The following is a 16,639-nucleotide window of genomic DNA, read 5'->3' as shown; positions in this document are numbered from 1 at the left end:
CACCCTTTTGTAAGAACCCCCTGAATGTATGTACAGGGGACCACAGCAGCCATCTGCTTGCAGCCCCCCCCCCCCCCTTTACACTCAAAGAAGAAATCCCCCATAGGTTTCCATGGGGGGCTGCTTCAATGCCAAATATACCAAGCTTAGCCCCAGTAGCCAACGGCGTCTTTATTTGGCCTTAGCTGTTGTATCCTACTGGCTACACTTCGCATAAAAGTACCCCTCGCGCACGCATGATCAGCAGGCCGCACAAGCGCAATAGTGCACACAGCCCCCGAAGAGAATACTGTTTTACTAGACCAATAGATTATATATGGTTATAAATAATGTACCAGTCACACATTACAAGTGATAACCATCACTGTTCATAGACCACAAACAGATGCAATGCTACTTGGCACACTTGATATACCAACCACAAACTTAAGGGTCAATCCTATTCCATGCAAAGGTTGCGAGGTTCGCTACCCGTTCTGAGCCCGAATCCTCTTAATTTTGCTCGGAGCCCTCCGCAGGAAAGGACTCCTTTCGGAGCCACTGTCCCTGTGGTTGATTATTGATATATCTGGGCGATCTATAATTTTTTTTTTTGCCGTTCGGAACCTCGATATTTAACATCTTGAATAGGCCCCTATATGTGAAGTGACATATGGATATTTTATGTATGCGACTGTCCCCATATAGAGTGCAGACACACACACACAGAGGTAACCACAGCTACAGCGTGTTTTCTTGTTATTGTGATAGAAGTGTTCAGGTTCTTGTGGGGCGTCAGAAGCAGTGAGAAATATCAGCCATGTAGTGGGGTAGAGATTGCTTTTTAAATAGAGACTCTTAGGGGCCTATTTATCAACAAGTTTTATCATATGCAACGAGGGATAAAACTTGTTGCGCATGATAAATAGTGCTCCAGCCAATCAGCTCCCAACCGTCATTTTTCCAACACTGCTGGAGCACCGGTATTATACGCAACACGTTTCATCACTCGCTGCATATGATAAAGTTCGTTGATAAACGAGGCCTCTTAGAAAGCTTCATTTAAAAAGATTACTGATATGTTCATTAAACAAAATGTGCCTAATATTCTACCAGCTGGCTGGGCAGCATTGTCCCTCCCTGCTGCAATACAGTGCTTTTGTAGATGTAGAAAGTTTATCACAAATAAAGACCAATTGGTCTGTTTAATCTACCAAGTATGTGTCATCATTCTGTCTCCACAATATCCTTATCTCTCTGAATGGCTCACAGGGTGACAGGTTCTCATTGCTCACTCACAGGTTATTAAGCCAATGTATCTGATGAGTACAATGCAGCTAGAGAATCCCCGTATACAGAGGAAGTTACTGGATGCACAGAACAATTTCTCAGCTAGTAAGCTTCCCTGTCCAGCAGCATCAGTGTATGGAATCTGCTCAGAGTTAGTTGTCATGGAAACAGGTTTGTTCCTGTCTGACTAAACTGTGTTACACTTAATGATTTCTCATCATTTTCTTCTTGTAACGTGGTTCCGTCACCAGTAATAACATTGGAAGAGATCATCAAACAGCGACACAGTACTGTGAATACTGGCCTCCTATAGATCCTCATTCAGTGGGACCGATTCCGGGACTTATGCTAATGCAATCTCAAGTACGATCTCTTACGGATCACAATTGCGAAAATACGCTAATGCCTCCCAGAGCATAGGCCGCCCACTGCTGCCTTCTTATATCTGTCCGATGACGTGCAACTGCGTAAACATTGACGCAGATATAGCAGCCACACAGCGTCTGGGTGAAGTCCGATCAGCCGCAAACGCAGCGTCTCTCCTGACACGCTGATAGGTCTCACGCTGCGAAAGAGATCGCAATAGCTAATTTATGCACATCCATGAAACAGCGTTTAAACGGTCCCAACACACCTGTTTCCTTAACCACCCCCCTTTACCTCCCCCAAACGCTGACTACCTGCCACTCACTTTGTTAGTGAGTCTTCCATGCCAGCGTAATCACAAACCAGCCGTTAGTATGACTTTCACCGCGTGCGCACTGGCTAACTGATTATATCAGTATAATAAATGGGAAACGAATGAGAGCTAATTATGCTATATAAACCAGGGGTAATTAACATGCGGCACTCCAGCTGCTGTGGAACTAGACATCCCAGCATGCCTTACCATAATTTTGCTATTAGGGCATACAACTGAGGCAAGGCATGCTGGGATGTGTAGTTCCACAGCAGCTGGAGAGCTGCATGATTAATACCCCTGCCATAGACAGACGTTAACCTTCTCTCATTTACATGTCCAGCAGCAGGTGGGGGCTACAGGGCGATGCTGAATACGCACCATTTCCATTCTACAGGCTGAGTATCCCATACCTGTTATGCTTGGGAATACAAGTGTTTTGGGGGATGAGGTCAAGATCCTGACAACCGGGATGCCGTCATCGGAATCCCAATCGCCGAGACAACAGTGGCGCAGAAATCCTGAAAAGACTCGGGATGCCGTCCTGATCATAAGGACACTTGGGACAGGTAAGTATCAGCCTCGTGGGGGGGGGGGGGGGAGATAGGGTTAGGTTGAGGAAGGTTAGGGTTATGTTCAGGCACCACCGTGGGGGGGGGTGGAAGGTTAGGCACTAAGGGGGGGAGGGTTATGTTCAGGCACCACCGTGGGGGGGGGGGTGTAAGGTTAGGCACTAAGGGGGGGAGGGTTATGTTCAGGCACCACCGTGGGGGGGGGGGGGTGGCAGGTTAGGCACTAAGGGGGGGAGGGTTATGTTCAGGCACCACCGTGGGGGGGGGGTGGAATGTTAGGCACTAAGGGGGGGAGGGTTATGTTTAGGCACCACCGTGGGGGGGGTGGAAGGTTAGGCACTAAGAGGGGGAGGGTTAGGTTTAGGCACCACCATGGGGGGGGTGGAAGGTTAGGCACTAAGGGGGGGAGGGTTAGGTTTAGGCACCACCGTGGGGGGGGTGGAAGGTTAGGCACTAAGGGGGGGAGGGTTATGTTCAGGCACCACCGTGGGGGGGGTGGAAGGTTAGGCACTAAGGGGGGGAGGGTTAGGTTTAGGCACTTATCGGAAAGGTTAGGGTGCGGGGTAGGGAAGTTTAGTATAAGGGTTCAGGAAAGGAGGGTTAGGGGGTAAATAGGACAGGGGAACATTACTCACCGTTCCCCTGTCGGGATTTGCACCATCGGTGTACTGACAGCCGGAATCCTGTCCATCTGTATTTCATACCGATTCCGTGTTTTGGACTTTGGAATATTTGCATATACATAGGGGTCTATTTATCAAGCAGTGAAAAATGTGGAGCAGTGGAGAAGTTGCCCATAGCAACCAATCAGCTTTCAAATAGCATTGATCAAGTGCAGTCGATAAAATAATAGGTAGGAGCTGATTGGTTGATATGGGCAACTTCTCCACTGGTCCACTTCTCACTGCTTGATAAATAGACCCCATAATGAGATATATTGGGGATGGGACCAAGTCTACACACAAAATTAATTTATGTCTCATATACACCATTCTCTTACACACCCCGGCCTGGGGGTAGCCATGGTGGTGATGTTGCGGTCTTTCTATCCTGAGAAGTGACCAAACAACTCTTACCCTCTGAACCCTCCCTTTCATTCTTTCCATTCGAGATTTATACTTTTTGCCTCTTACAACCTATTCACCTTCGAGTAGTTGTCATTTATCGTCCCCCTGGCCCTAGCTCCTTTCGAGTAGCTGTCATTTATCGTCCCTCTGGCTCTAGCTCCTTTCGAGTAGCTGTCATTTATCGTCCCCCTGGCCTAGCTCCCTTCAAGTAGCTGTCATTTATCGTCCCCCTTCCCTAGCTCCTTTCGAGTAGCTGTCATTTATCGTCCCCCTGGCTCTAGCTCCCTTCGAGTAGCTGTCATTTATCATCGCCCTAGCTCTAGCTCCCTTCGAGTAGCTGTAATTTATCGTCCCCCTGGCTCTAGCTCCCTTCAAGTAGCTGTCATTTATCGTCCCCCTGGCTCTAGCTCCCTTCAAGTAGCTGTCATTTATCGTCCCCCTGGCCCTAGCTCCCTTCAAGTAGCTGTCATTTATCGTCCCCCTGCCCTAGCTCCCTTCAAGTAGCTGTCATTTATCGTCCCCCTGGCCCTAGCTCCCTTCAAGTAGCTGTCAATTATCGTCCCCCTGGCTCTAGCTCCCTTCAAGTAGCTGTCATTTATCGTCCCCCTGGCTCTAGCTCCCTTCAAGTAGCTGTCATTTATCATCCCCCTGGCTCTAGCTCCTTTCAAGTAGCTGTCATTTATCGTCCCCCTGGCTCTAGCTCCCTTCAAGTAGCTGTCATTTATCGTCCCCCTGCCCTAGCTCCTTTGGAGTAGCTGCCATTTATAGTCCCCCTGGCCCTAGCTCCTTTCGAGTAGTTGTCATTTATCGTCCCCCTGGCCCTAGCTCCTTTTGAGTAGCTGTCATTTATCGTCCCCCTGGCCCTAGCTCCTTTCGAGTAGCTGTCATTTATCGTCCCCCTGGCCCTAGCTCCTTTCGAGTAGCTGTCATTTATCGTCCCACTGGCAATAGTTCCCTCTGAGTAGCTGTCATTTATCGTCCCACTGGCCATAGTTCCCTCTGAGTAGCTGTCATTTATCGTCCCCCTGGCCATAGTTCCCTCTGAGTAGCTGTCATTTGTCGTCCCCCTAGCTCTAGCTCCCTTCAAGTAGCTGTCATTTATCGTCCCACTGGCCATATTTCCCTCTGAGATGCTGTCATTTATCGTCCCCCTGGCCCTTGCTCCCTTCGAGTAGCTGTCATTTATCGTCCCCCTGGCCCTTGCTCCCTCTGAGATGCTGTCATTTATCGTCCCCCTGGCCCTTGCTCCCTTCGAGTAGCTGTCATTTATCGTCCCCCTGGCCCTTGCTCCCTTCGAGTAGCTGTCATTTATCGTCCCCCTGGCCCTAGCTCCCTTCGAGTAGCTGTCATTTATCATCCCCCTGCCCTAGCTCCTTTCGAGTAGCTGTCATTTATCGTCCCCCTGGCCCTAGCTCCTTTCGAGTAGCTGTCATTTATCGTCCCCCTGGCCCTAGCTCCTTTAAAGTAGCTGTCATTTATCGTCCCCCTGGCCCTAGCACCTTTAAAGTAGCTGTCATTTATCGTCCCCCTGGCCCTAGCACCTTTAAAGTAGCTGTCATTTATCGTCCCCCTGCCCTAGCTCCTTTAAAGTAGCTGTCATTTATCGTCCCCCTGGCCCTATCTCCCTTCAAGTAGCTGTCATTTATCGTCCCCCTGGCCCTATCTCCCTTCAAGTAGCTGTCATTTATCGTCCCCCTAGCTCTAGCTCCCTTCGAGTAGCTATTTATCGTCCCACTGGCCATAGTTCCCTCTGAGTAGCTGTCATTTATCGTCCCACTAACTCTAGCTCCCTTATGTAGCTGTCATTTATCTTTCCCCTAGCTCTAGCTCCCTTCAAGTAGCTGTCATTTATCGTCCCACTGACCATAGTTCCCTCTGAGATGCTGTCATTTATCGTACCTCTAGCTCTAGCTCCCTTCAAGTAGCTGTCATTTATAGTCCCCCTGGCCCTAGCTCCCTTCAAGTAGCTGTCATTTATCGTCCCACTGGCAATAGTTCCCTCTGAGTAGCTGTCATTTATCGTCCCACTGGCCATAGTTCCCTCTGAGTAGCTGTCATTTATCGTCCCCCTGGCCATAGTTCCCACTGAGTAGCTGTCATTTATCGTCCCCCTAGCTCTAGCTCCCTTTGAGTAGCTGTCATTTATCGTCCCACTGGCCATAGTTCCCTCTGAGTAGCTGTCATTTATCGTCCCACTAGCTCTAGCTCCCTTATGTAGCTGTCATTTATCTTCCCCCTAGCTCTAGCTCCCTTCAAGTAGCTGTCATTTATCGTCCCACTGACCATAGTTCCCTCTGAGATGCTGTCATTTATCGTACCTCTAGCTCTAGCTCCCTTCAAGTAGCTGTCATTTATCGTCCCACTAGCTCTAGCTCCCTTATGTAGCTGTCATTTATCTTCCCCCTAGCTCTAGCTCCCTTCAAGTAGCTGTCATTTATCGTTCCCCTGGCCCTAGCTCCCTTCAAGTAGCTGTCATTTATCGTCCCCCTAGCTCTAGCTCCCTTTGAGTAGCTGTCATTTATCGTCCCACTGGCCATAGTTCCCTCTGAGTAGCTGTCATTTATTGTCCCACTAGCTCTAGCTCCCTTATGTAGCTGTCATTTATCTTCCCCCTAGCTCTAGCTCCCTTCAAGTAGCTGTCATTTATCGTCCCACTGACCATAGTTCCCTCTGAGATGCTGTCATTTATCGTACCTCTAGCTCTAGCTCCCTTCAAGTAGCTGTCATTTATCGTCCCACTAGCTCTAGCTCCCTTATGTAGCTGTCATTTATCTTCCCCCTAGCTCTAGCTCCCTTCAAGTAGCTGTCATTTATCGTTCCCCTGGCCCTAGCTCCCTTCAAGTAGCTGTCATTTATCGTCCCAATGGCAATAGTTCCCTCTGAGTAGCTGTCATTTATCGTCCCACTGGCCATATTTCCCTCTGAGATGCTGTCATTTATCGTCCCCCTGGCCCTTGCTCCCTTCGAGTAGCTGTCATTTATCGTCCCCCTGGCCCTTGCTCCCTTCGAGTAGCTGTCATTTATCGTCCCCCTGGCCCTTGCTCCCTTCGTGTAGCTGTCATTTATCGTCCCCCTGGCCCTAGCTCCCTTCGAGTAGCTGTCATTTATCGTCCCTCTAGCTCCCTTCATGTAGCTGTCATTTATCGTCCCACTAGCTCTAGCTCCCTTCATGTAGCTGTCATTTATCATCTCACTGGCCATAGTTCCCTCTGAGATGCTGTCATTTATCGTCCCCCTAGCTCTAGCTCCCTTCAAGTAGCTGTCATTTATCGTCCCCCTAGCTCTAGCTCCCTTCATGTAGCTGTCATTTATCGTCCCCCTGCCCTAGCTCCCTTCAAGTAGCTCTCATTTATCGTACCCCTAGCTCTAGCTCCCTTCATGTAGCTGTCATTTATCATCCCCCTGGCCATAGTTCCCTCTGAGATGCTGTCATTTATCGTCCCCCTAGCTCGGGCTCCCTTCAAGTAGCTGTCATTTATCGTCCTCCTGGCCCTAGCTCCTTTAAAGTAGCTGTCATTTATCGTCCCCCTGGCCCTAGCTTCCTTCAAGTAGCTGTCATTTAACGTCCCCCTGGCCATAGTTCCCTCTGAGTAGCTGTCATTTATCGTCCCCCTGGCCCTAGCTCCTTTAAAGTAGCTGTCATTTATCGTCCCCCTGGCCCTAGCTTCCTTCAAGTAGCTGTCATTTAACGTCTACCTGGCCATAGTTCCCTCTGAGTAGCTGTCATTTATTGTCCCCCTGGCCCTAGCTCCCTTCAAGTAGCTGTCATTTATCATCCCCCTGGCTCTAGCTCCCTTCAAGTAGCTGTCATTTATCGTCCCACTGGCCATAGTTCCCTCTGAGTAGCTGTCATTTATCGTCCCCCTAGCCATAGCTCCCTCTGAGTAGCTGTCATTTATCGTCCCCCTGGCCCTAGCTCCCTTCAAGTAGCTGTCATTTATCGTCCCCCTGGCTCTAGCTCCCTTCAAGTAGCTGTCATTTATCGTCCCCCTGGCCATAGTTCCCTCTGAGTAGCTGTCATTTATCATCCCACTGGCCATAGTTCCCTCTGAGTAGCTGTCATTTATCGTCCCCCTGCCCTAGCTCCCTTCAAGTAGCTGTCATTTATCATCCCCCTGGCCATAGTTCCCTCTGAGTAGCTGGCATTTATCATCCCACTGGCCATAGTTCCCTCTGAGTAGCTGTCATTTATCATCCCCCTAGCTCTAGCTCCCTTCAAGTAGCTGTCATTTATCGTTCCCCTGGCCATAGCTCCCTCTGAGTAGCTGTCATTTATCGTCCCCCTGCCCTAGCTCCCTTCAAGTAGCTGTCATTTATCGTCCCCCTGGCCATAGTTCCCTCTGGGTAGCTGTCATTTATCGCCCCCCTGGCCATAGTTCCCTCTGAGTAGCTGTCATTTATCGCCCCTCTGCCCTAGCTCCAAATTCATTGAAAACTTTGCTTCCTGGCTCCAAATCTTCAAATGGGCTCTCAAGACCCATTTCTTCCTCAACGCTTTCCAGCTCTCATCCTAACCCACTGCTCCATGCTCTTTCCTCACTACCTACCCCATCTGTGTTTCACCCGTTTGTCTGACCCCCCCTTTAGAAGTAAGCTTTCACGAGCAGGGCCTTCTTCCCTCACTTATACTATCATTTACTACTAACTCTCCACAACGGCAGCACCTAACACTTGGTTGCTGACGCCCAGCAGCGTATATCAGTGTTATGCAGCAATGTGTATACACCGTGTCCTTGTCCTGCATTGTTTGTACTGTTAATAACTGTTTTTTCTTGTGTACTCATTTGTTTATGTACTTTGTAAGGCGCTGCGGAACCCTTTTGGTGCCATATAAAGGATAATGATAATAATACACATTGGACCTGATTCAGACCTGCTCGCAAGCGGACGCTCGCTCATATGCGGCCGATGTCAGACCGCGCAAGCGTACGCTTCGTTCTGCGTGTGCGCAAACTACTCGGAGCGATCGGAATCCGTTCGCTCGCTAAGGAAAGACAGCCCAGTGTAATGCGTGAAAGGAGAGGCCGTTTGTGGGTGGTAACAGGGGCAGGACACTAATAACGGGGGAGTGGAGACGCGCAGGCGTGCCTGAGTTTAGCAACACCGTTTCAGAGGCGTGCATAATTATCAGCCAGCGTCATAGTACACGTCACCTGCCTGTTTTTAACACTAAAGTCCTCGCAGTGCTTGCGGTAAAGTAAGGCAACCACAAGCGCTGCGAGCCCTTCTGATGGTCCTCGATGTACCAATGTTTTAATACACTTCCAGGAGATGACGTGCGCTAGTGGGCGTCTCCACATATGCTAATGGACGTCTATAGACGCAAAGTGACCGCTCACCAACACAAAGTGGACTTGCTTATGCCTTTCCGAGCGAGCGCCTGCCGTGGTGTAAATTAGCCGAATTTGCGTACGCTGGGTGCGAGTGATCGCATCTGGCGAGTGGCTCTGAATGAGCTCCATAGCCTGAAGGTAATTTTATATAATAGTTTTAACAATTGCGTGCATGAGGTCAAATTTGTGTACACTGAAGCATCAGAAAGCAAAGGAGTCGCTATCTCAGCCACAGATCCGGATTTTGGAGCATTTTGGATAAGGATTACTGAACCTGTATTACCATCGCTGTACACCTACAGTAACTCTCCTTATCATCAAATATGTACAAAGTGTCTGTGACAGATGTATGTAACTCAGAAGCCTCATTATTACGGTGCGGCGCACCTCTTTTAGATTGTAAGCTCTTGTGAGTAGCACTTCACTCCGATAGTTTCTCCATACCTTCTGTTATGACTGGTAACGGCCTCAGTATGAATTATTATGGTTCATTCCATATATCACTATGAATAGTGACAAGTATTCTTCCGGTTGTCTCCCTATATCTTTGCTCGGTGCTCTATACTGTAGCTGGCGCTGCAGAATTATATGGTGCCACATATAGAACAGCAGATCGTATGTACTATTTATTCTGTAAAGCCTGTTGGTGGGTGGGTGAAAAACTAATACATGATAATACATGGCACATAACAATATACCTAATAATAGGTAATATAACAATCTTGTTATAGCAGAGCGTTCATGTGGTCTGGACACAACCGGCCGCTCTTCCGCAGGTGTACAAGGAGGAGGAACGCCGTGTTGTGTGAACCATGTAAATTGATTTGTACACTAATTATGTAGCCCCTGTCCTGTTAGTGTACCCAGCACTGTGTCCGCCCGTTGTGTACAGCGCTATATAGCCTGTATTGACAAAGCATTATTAATGATTCTTAATAAAGTTTCTATATATAGCCGCCAGCAGACTCTACAGCACTTTACACACAGTAATAAAACAAGATTGAATATCAAGGGACAAAGTGGTGCTTATAAGCTTACAATCCGTGTTGTAGTGTATGTTCGTCTGTGGAATCTGAGCGCCCTGTTCCGATCAGTGTGATAGAGAACCCAACGGTCCCTTATTGCTGGTAAATGAAGGGAAAGAGTTGAGGAAACACTTTTTTTTTTTTTTTTGTTAGAGGAAATGAGAATTGTGTACAGGAGACGCAGAGCTCTGAGGTCCGGGCGACCCATGAATATGAAGTGTGTGGGGGCCGTATTTCCTCACCTATGTTATATTACCTGCCCTTACTCACTTACGTTCCACCACCTGGCCTGCCCTCATCACCCATTTATCTCTGCACCAACCTCACCTGCAGGGCACAGGTCTACACCAATCCTGTACATAACATGCTGGTGACATCAAGCCACACACCTTCATCTCACAAACACTATATACCCAACGTGGATCGGAACGATATGTTATATTCATCGTATAGTGTGTAAGCCCATTCCGTCATTCCCGACTGTCGTTCACTGCGTTGTCCCACCTGCTGTGCTGCAAAGCAGATGGGACGCCGCGATGAACATGGTGCAGTCTGTACGCACGACCGCACATTAGTGTACAGGAGAAACCATCAACTGCATACGACCACCGGCACAATATATATCGCTGTCGCTTGGAAGATTGTGTAGTATGTACGCTCCGTATAGTGTGTTCCGGGACTTTCGTGAATTTGGGACGACCGTCGCCTTGTGTCACATGGTACAGTGTGGACCCAGCTTACGTTAAACGGACAATTTGCAACCACGGTAGAAAGAATATTTGGGATTTGTTGTTTGCACACAGATTATAAAGCGCAAATGAGTGGTCTCCGTTCCTCCCATAGTAACCTTAAATTATATAATGCATCCCCTCCCCCCCCTGAGTGTCTCTGTCTTTATAGGGTTAAGGAGTCACTCACCTGAACTTGTCTGGTTTTCTGTACGTGTAACATCCACCTCTGTCCAGCCAGGTTTCGATTTAAAATAAACCTGGGGTCCCCGGTGCTCTGACACTGTCTGGGATTTGTCTATGTCACCACTGAATGATGGAATGGTGTCGGTCCTGTCTGATGGTGAAGCTGTCTTTGATCTGTGAGGCACGGAAGGTAGGTCGGTCTGTGTCTGGTTTGGTTGTGATGGTGGGTCACTCTGTGTCCGGTGTGGTTCTGGTGGTGGGTCGGTCTGTGTCCGGTGTGGTTGTGATGGTGGGTCGGTCTGTTTCCGGTGTGGTTGTGATGGTGGGTCGGTCTGTGTCCGGTGTGGTTCTGGTGGTGGGTCGGTCTGTGTCCGGTGTGGTTCTGGTGGTGGGTGGGTCTGTGTCCGGTGTGGTTCTGGTGGTGGGTGGGTCTGTGTCCGGTGTGGTTCTGGTGGTGGGTCGGTCTGTGTCCGGTGTGGTCCTGGTGGTTTGTCGGTCTGTGTCCGGTGTGGTCCTGGTGGTGGGTCGGTCTGTGTCCGGTGTGGTTCTGGTGGTGGGTCGGTCTGTGTCCGGTGTGGTCCTGGTGGTTTGTCGGTCTGTGTCCGGTGTGGTTCTGGTGGTGGGTCGGTCTGTGTCCGGTGTGGTTCTGGTGGTGGGTCGGTCTGTGTCCGGTGTGGTCCTGCTGGTGGGTCGGTCTGTGTCCGGTGTGGTTCTGGTGGTGGGTCGGTCTGTGTCCGGTGTGGTTCTGGTGGTGGGTCGGTCTGTGTCCGGTGTAGTTCTGGTGGTGGGTCGGTCTGTGTCCGGTGTGGTTCTGGTGGTGGGTCGGTCTGTGTCCGGTGTGGTTCTGGTGGTGGGTCGGTCTGTGTCCGGTGTGGTCCTGGTGGTGGGTCAGTCTGTGTCCGGTGTGGTCCTGCTGGTGGGTCGGTCTGTGTCCGGTGTGGTTCTGGTGGTGGGTCGGTCTGTGTCCGGTGTGGTTCTGGTGGTGGGTCGGTCTGTGTCCGGTGTGGTTCTGGTGGTGGGTCGGTCTGTGTCCGGTGTGGTCCTGGTGGTGGGTCAGTCTGTGTCCGGTGTGGTCCTGCTGGTGGGTCGGTCTGTGTCCGGTGTGGTTCTGGTGGTGGGTCGGTCTGGTTTAGTTCGGATGGTGGGTCGGTCTGTGCCCGGTTCGGTCCTGATAAGGAATTGGCTCCTGTGTCAGCTGTTCTCCATGTTGGACCAGCCTGGGTCCTGGCTCCGTGCAATGAGCTGTTCTTGCTCCATACCTCGGATCTCCCCGCCGGGATGTGGGACCCAGATACTGATGAAGCAGACAGGAGAGTCCCCCCTGCACCTGGCGGAGGAGAGGAGTCAGTCCCCCCGGGCTCTGGAGGCTCTGCTGCACGGTCGCTGGGAGATGGGGTCCCCGGTGTGGACCAGAGCCTGTCCCGGAGAGCCGGAGCACCATGGGCGGCGCCCAGCAGCAGCAGAGCCCGGAGCAGCAGCCAGGAGCCGGGGAGCATCATGCGGGAGCGGCCCCCGGAGCAGCATGGAGCGGTCACTGAGCACAGTGAGACCGGGGAGGACGGGGAGGAGACAGCAGAGCCGGCCCCCATCACACAGTCCCGACCTTTACACGCTGTCCCTGTTATTCCCACTGACAGGAAATGTATCCCTGTAATCAGTGGCCTTAATCTCAGTATCAGCTCCTATAGTTACATCATAGTCTTACTCCCCTTATTCTGTATATTACATGTCATTCCCAGTATCTGTTCCTATAGTTACATCATAGTCTTACTCCCCTTATTCTGTATATTACATGTTATTCTCAGTATCTGTTCCTATAGTTACATCATAGTCTTACTCCCCTTATTCTGTATATTACATGTCATTCCCAGTATCTGTTCCTATAGTTACCTCATAGTCTTACTCCCCTTATTCTGTATATTACATGTCATTCCCAGTATCTGTTCCTATAGTTACCTCATAGTCTTACTCCCCTTATTCTGTATATTACATGTCATTCCCAGTATCTGTTCCTATAGTTACATCATAGTCTTACCCCCCTTATTCTGTATATTACATGTCATTCCCAGTATCTGTTCCTATAGTTACCTCATAGTCTTACTCCCCTAATTCTGTATATTACATGTCATTCCCAGTATCTGTTCCTATAGTTACCAAATAGTCTTACTCCCCTTATTCTGTATATTACATGTCATTCTCAGTATCTGTTCCTATAGTTACCTCATAGTCTTACTCCCCTAATTCTGTATATTACATGTCATTCTCAGTATCTGTTCCTATAGTTACCTCATAGTCTTACTCCCCTTATTCTGTATATTACATGTCATTCCCAGTATCTGTTCCTATAGATTACATCATAGTCTTACTCCCCTAATTCTGTATATTACATGTCATTCTCAGTATCTGTTCCTATAGTTACATCATAGTCTTACTCCCCTTATTCTGTATATTACATGTCATTCCCAGTATCTGTTCCTATAGTTACATCATAGTCTTACCCCCCTTATTCTGTATATTACATGTCATTCCCAGTATCTGTTCCTATAGTTACCTCATAGTCTTACTCCCCTAATTCTGTATATTACATGTCATTCCCAGTATCTGTTCCTATAGTTACCAAATAGTCTTACTCCCCTTATTCTGTATATTACATGTCATTCTCAGTATCTGTTCCTATAGTTACCTCATAGTCTTACTCCCCTTATTCTGTATATTACATGTCATTCTCAGTATCAGCTCCTATAATTACCTCATAGTCTTACTCCCCTTATTCTGTATATTACATGTCATTCTCGGTATCTGTTCCAGTTACCTCAGTCTTACTTCCCTTATTATGTATATTACATGTCATTCCTAGTATCTGTTCCTATAATTACCTCATAGACTTACTCCTCTTATTCTGTATATTACATGTCATTCTCAGTATCAGCTCCTATAATTACCTCATAGTCTTACTCCCCTTATTCTGTATATTACATGTCATTCTCGGTATCTGTTCGTTACCTCAGTCTTACTTCCCTTATTATGTATATTACATGTCATTCCCAGTATCTGTTCCTAGCTACCTCAGTCTTACTCCCCTTATTCTGTATATTACATGTCATTCTCAGTATCAGCTCCTATAATTATTACCTCAGTCTTACTCCCCTTATTCTGTATATTACATGTCATTCTCGGTATCTGTTCCTAGTTACCTCAGTCTTCCCTTATTCTGTATATTACATGTCATTCTCAGTATCTGTTCCTATAGTTACATCAGTCTTACTCCCATTCTGTATATTACATATCATTCTCAGTATCTGTTTCTAGTTACCTCAGTCTTACTTCCCTTATTCTGTATATTTCATGTCATTCTCAGTATCTGTTCCTATAGTTACATCATAGTCTTTCCCCCCTTGTTCTGTATATTACATGTTATTCTCAGTATCAGCTCCTATAGTTACCTCACTCTTACTCCCATTATTCTGTATATAACATGTAATTCTCAGTATCTGTTCCTAGTTACCTCAGTCTTACTCCCCTTATTCTGTATATTACATGTCATTCCTAGTATCTGTTCCTATAATTACCTCATAGATTTACTCCTCTTATTCTGTATATTACATGTCATTCTCAGTATCAGCTCCTATAATTACCTCATAGTCTTACTCCCCTTATTCTGTATATTACATGTCATTCTCGGTATCTGTTCGTTACCTCAGTCTTACTTCCCTTATTATGTATATTACATGTCATTCCCAGTATCTGTTCCTATAATTACCTCATAGTCTTACTCCTCTTATTCTGTATATTACATGTCATTCTCAGTATCTGTTCCTATAATTACCTCCTAGTCTTACTCCCCTTATTCTGTATATTACATGTCATTCTCAGTATCAGTTCCTATAATTACCTCATAATCTTACTCTCATTATTCTGTATATTACATGTAATTCTCAGTATCTGTTCCTATAGTTACCTCATAGTCTTACTCCCCTTATTCTGTATATTACATGTTATTCTCAGTATCTGTTCCTATAGTTACCTCATAGTCTTACTCCTCTTAATCTGTATATTACATGTTATTCTCAGTATCTGTTCCTATAGTTACCTCATAGTCTTACTCCTCTTATTCTGTATATTACATGTTATTCCTAGTATCTGTTCCTATAGTTACCTCAGTCTTACTCCCCTTATTCTGTATATTACATGTCATTCCTAGTATCTGTTCCTATAATTACCTCATAGTCTTACTCCCCTTATTCTGTATATTACATGTCATTCCCAGTATCTGTTCCTAGTTACCTGTCTTACTCCCCTTATTCTGTATATTACATGTCATTCCCAGTATCTGTTCCTAGTTACCTGTCTTACTCCCCTTATTCTGTATATTACCTGTCATTCCCAGTATCTGTTCCTATAGTTACCTCATTGTCTTACTCCCCTAATTCAGTATATTACATGTCATTCCCAGTATCTGTTCCTAGCTACCTCAGTCTTACTCCCCTTATTCTGTATATTACATGTCATTCTCAGTATCAGCTCCTATAATTACCTCCTAGTCTTACTCCCCTTATTCTGTATATTACATGTCATTCTCAGTATCAGCTCCTATAATTACCTCCTAGTCTTACTCCCCTTATTCTGTATATTACATGTCATTCTCAGTATCAGTTCCTATAGTTACCTCAGTTTTACTCCCCTTATTCTGTATATTACATGTCATTCCTAGTATCTGTTCCTATAGTTACATCAGTCTTACTCCCCTTATTCTGTATATTACATGTCATTCCCAGTATCTGTTCCTATAATTACCTCATAGTCTTACTCCCCTTATTCTGTATATTACATGTCATTCCCAGTATCTGTTCCTAGCTACCTGTCTTACTCCCCTTATTCTGTATATTACATGTCATTCTCAGTATCAGCTCCTATAATTACCTCCTAGTCTTACTCCCCTTATTCTGTATATTACATGTCATTCTCAGTATCAGTTCCTATAGTTACCTCAGTTTTACTCCCCTTATTCTGTATATTACATGTCATTCCCAGTATCTGTTCCTATAATTACCTCATAGTCTTACTCCCCTTATTCTGTATATTACATGTCATTCTCAGTATCAGCTCCTATAATTACCTCATAGTCTTACTCCCATTATTCTGTATATTACATGTCATTCTCAGTATCTGTTCCTATAGTTACCTCATAGTCTTACTCCCCTTATTCTGTATATTACATGTCATTCCCAGTATCTGTTCCTATAATTACCTCATAGTCTTACTCCCCTTATTCTGTATATTACATGTCATTCTCAGTATCAGCTCCTATAATTACCTCATAGTCTTACTCCCATTATTCTGTATATTACATGTCATTCTCAGTATCTGTTCCTATAGTTACCTCATAGTCTTACTCCCCTTATTCTGTATATTACATGTCATTCTCGGTATCTGTTCCAGTTACCTCATAGTCTTACTCCCCTTATTCTGTATATTACATGTCATTCTCAGTATCTGTTCCTATAGTTACCTCATTGTCTTACTCCCCTAATTCAGTATATTACATGTCATTCCCAGTATCTGTTCCTAGCTACCTCAGTCTTACTCCCCTTATTCTGTATATTACATGTCATTCTCAGTATCAGCTCCTATAATTACCTCCTAGTCTTACTCCCCTTATTCTGTATATTACATGTCATTCTCAGTATCAGTTCCTATAGTTACCTCAGTTTTACTCCCCTTATTCTGTATATTACATGTCATTCCCAGTATCTGTTCCTATAATTACCTCATAGTCTTAC

At 46.6% G+C, this 16,639-nt stretch overlaps 1 protein-coding gene across 1 annotated transcript in view; it reads right to left on the bottom strand.

Moving 5' to 3' along the window:
* HEG1 (heart development protein with EGF like domains 1) overlaps positions 1-12,476 on the bottom strand; it is a 74,404-nt gene extending 61,928 nt beyond the window's left edge. Inside the window, exon 1 of the mRNA XM_088457750.1 lies at positions 10,864-12,476. Coding sequence (XP_088313876.1) covers positions 10,864-12,448 — 1,585 coding nt within the window. The 5' untranslated portion in view covers positions 12,449-12,476. The remainder of the gene's footprint in view (positions 1-10,863) is intronic.
* Positions 12,477-16,639: the final 4,163 nt, after the last annotated feature.

Source organism: Taudactylus pleione, unplaced genomic scaffold, assembly GCF_031769625.1.
Source record: "Taudactylus pleione unplaced genomic scaffold, aTauple2 ptg000781l, whole genome shotgun sequence".
In the NCBI taxonomy this organism is placed as follows: domain Eukaryota; kingdom Metazoa; phylum Chordata; class Amphibia; order Anura; family Myobatrachidae; genus Taudactylus; species Taudactylus pleione.
Note: the sequence above shows the minus strand (reverse complement) of the source record. Positions and strands in the feature narration are given on the sequence as shown.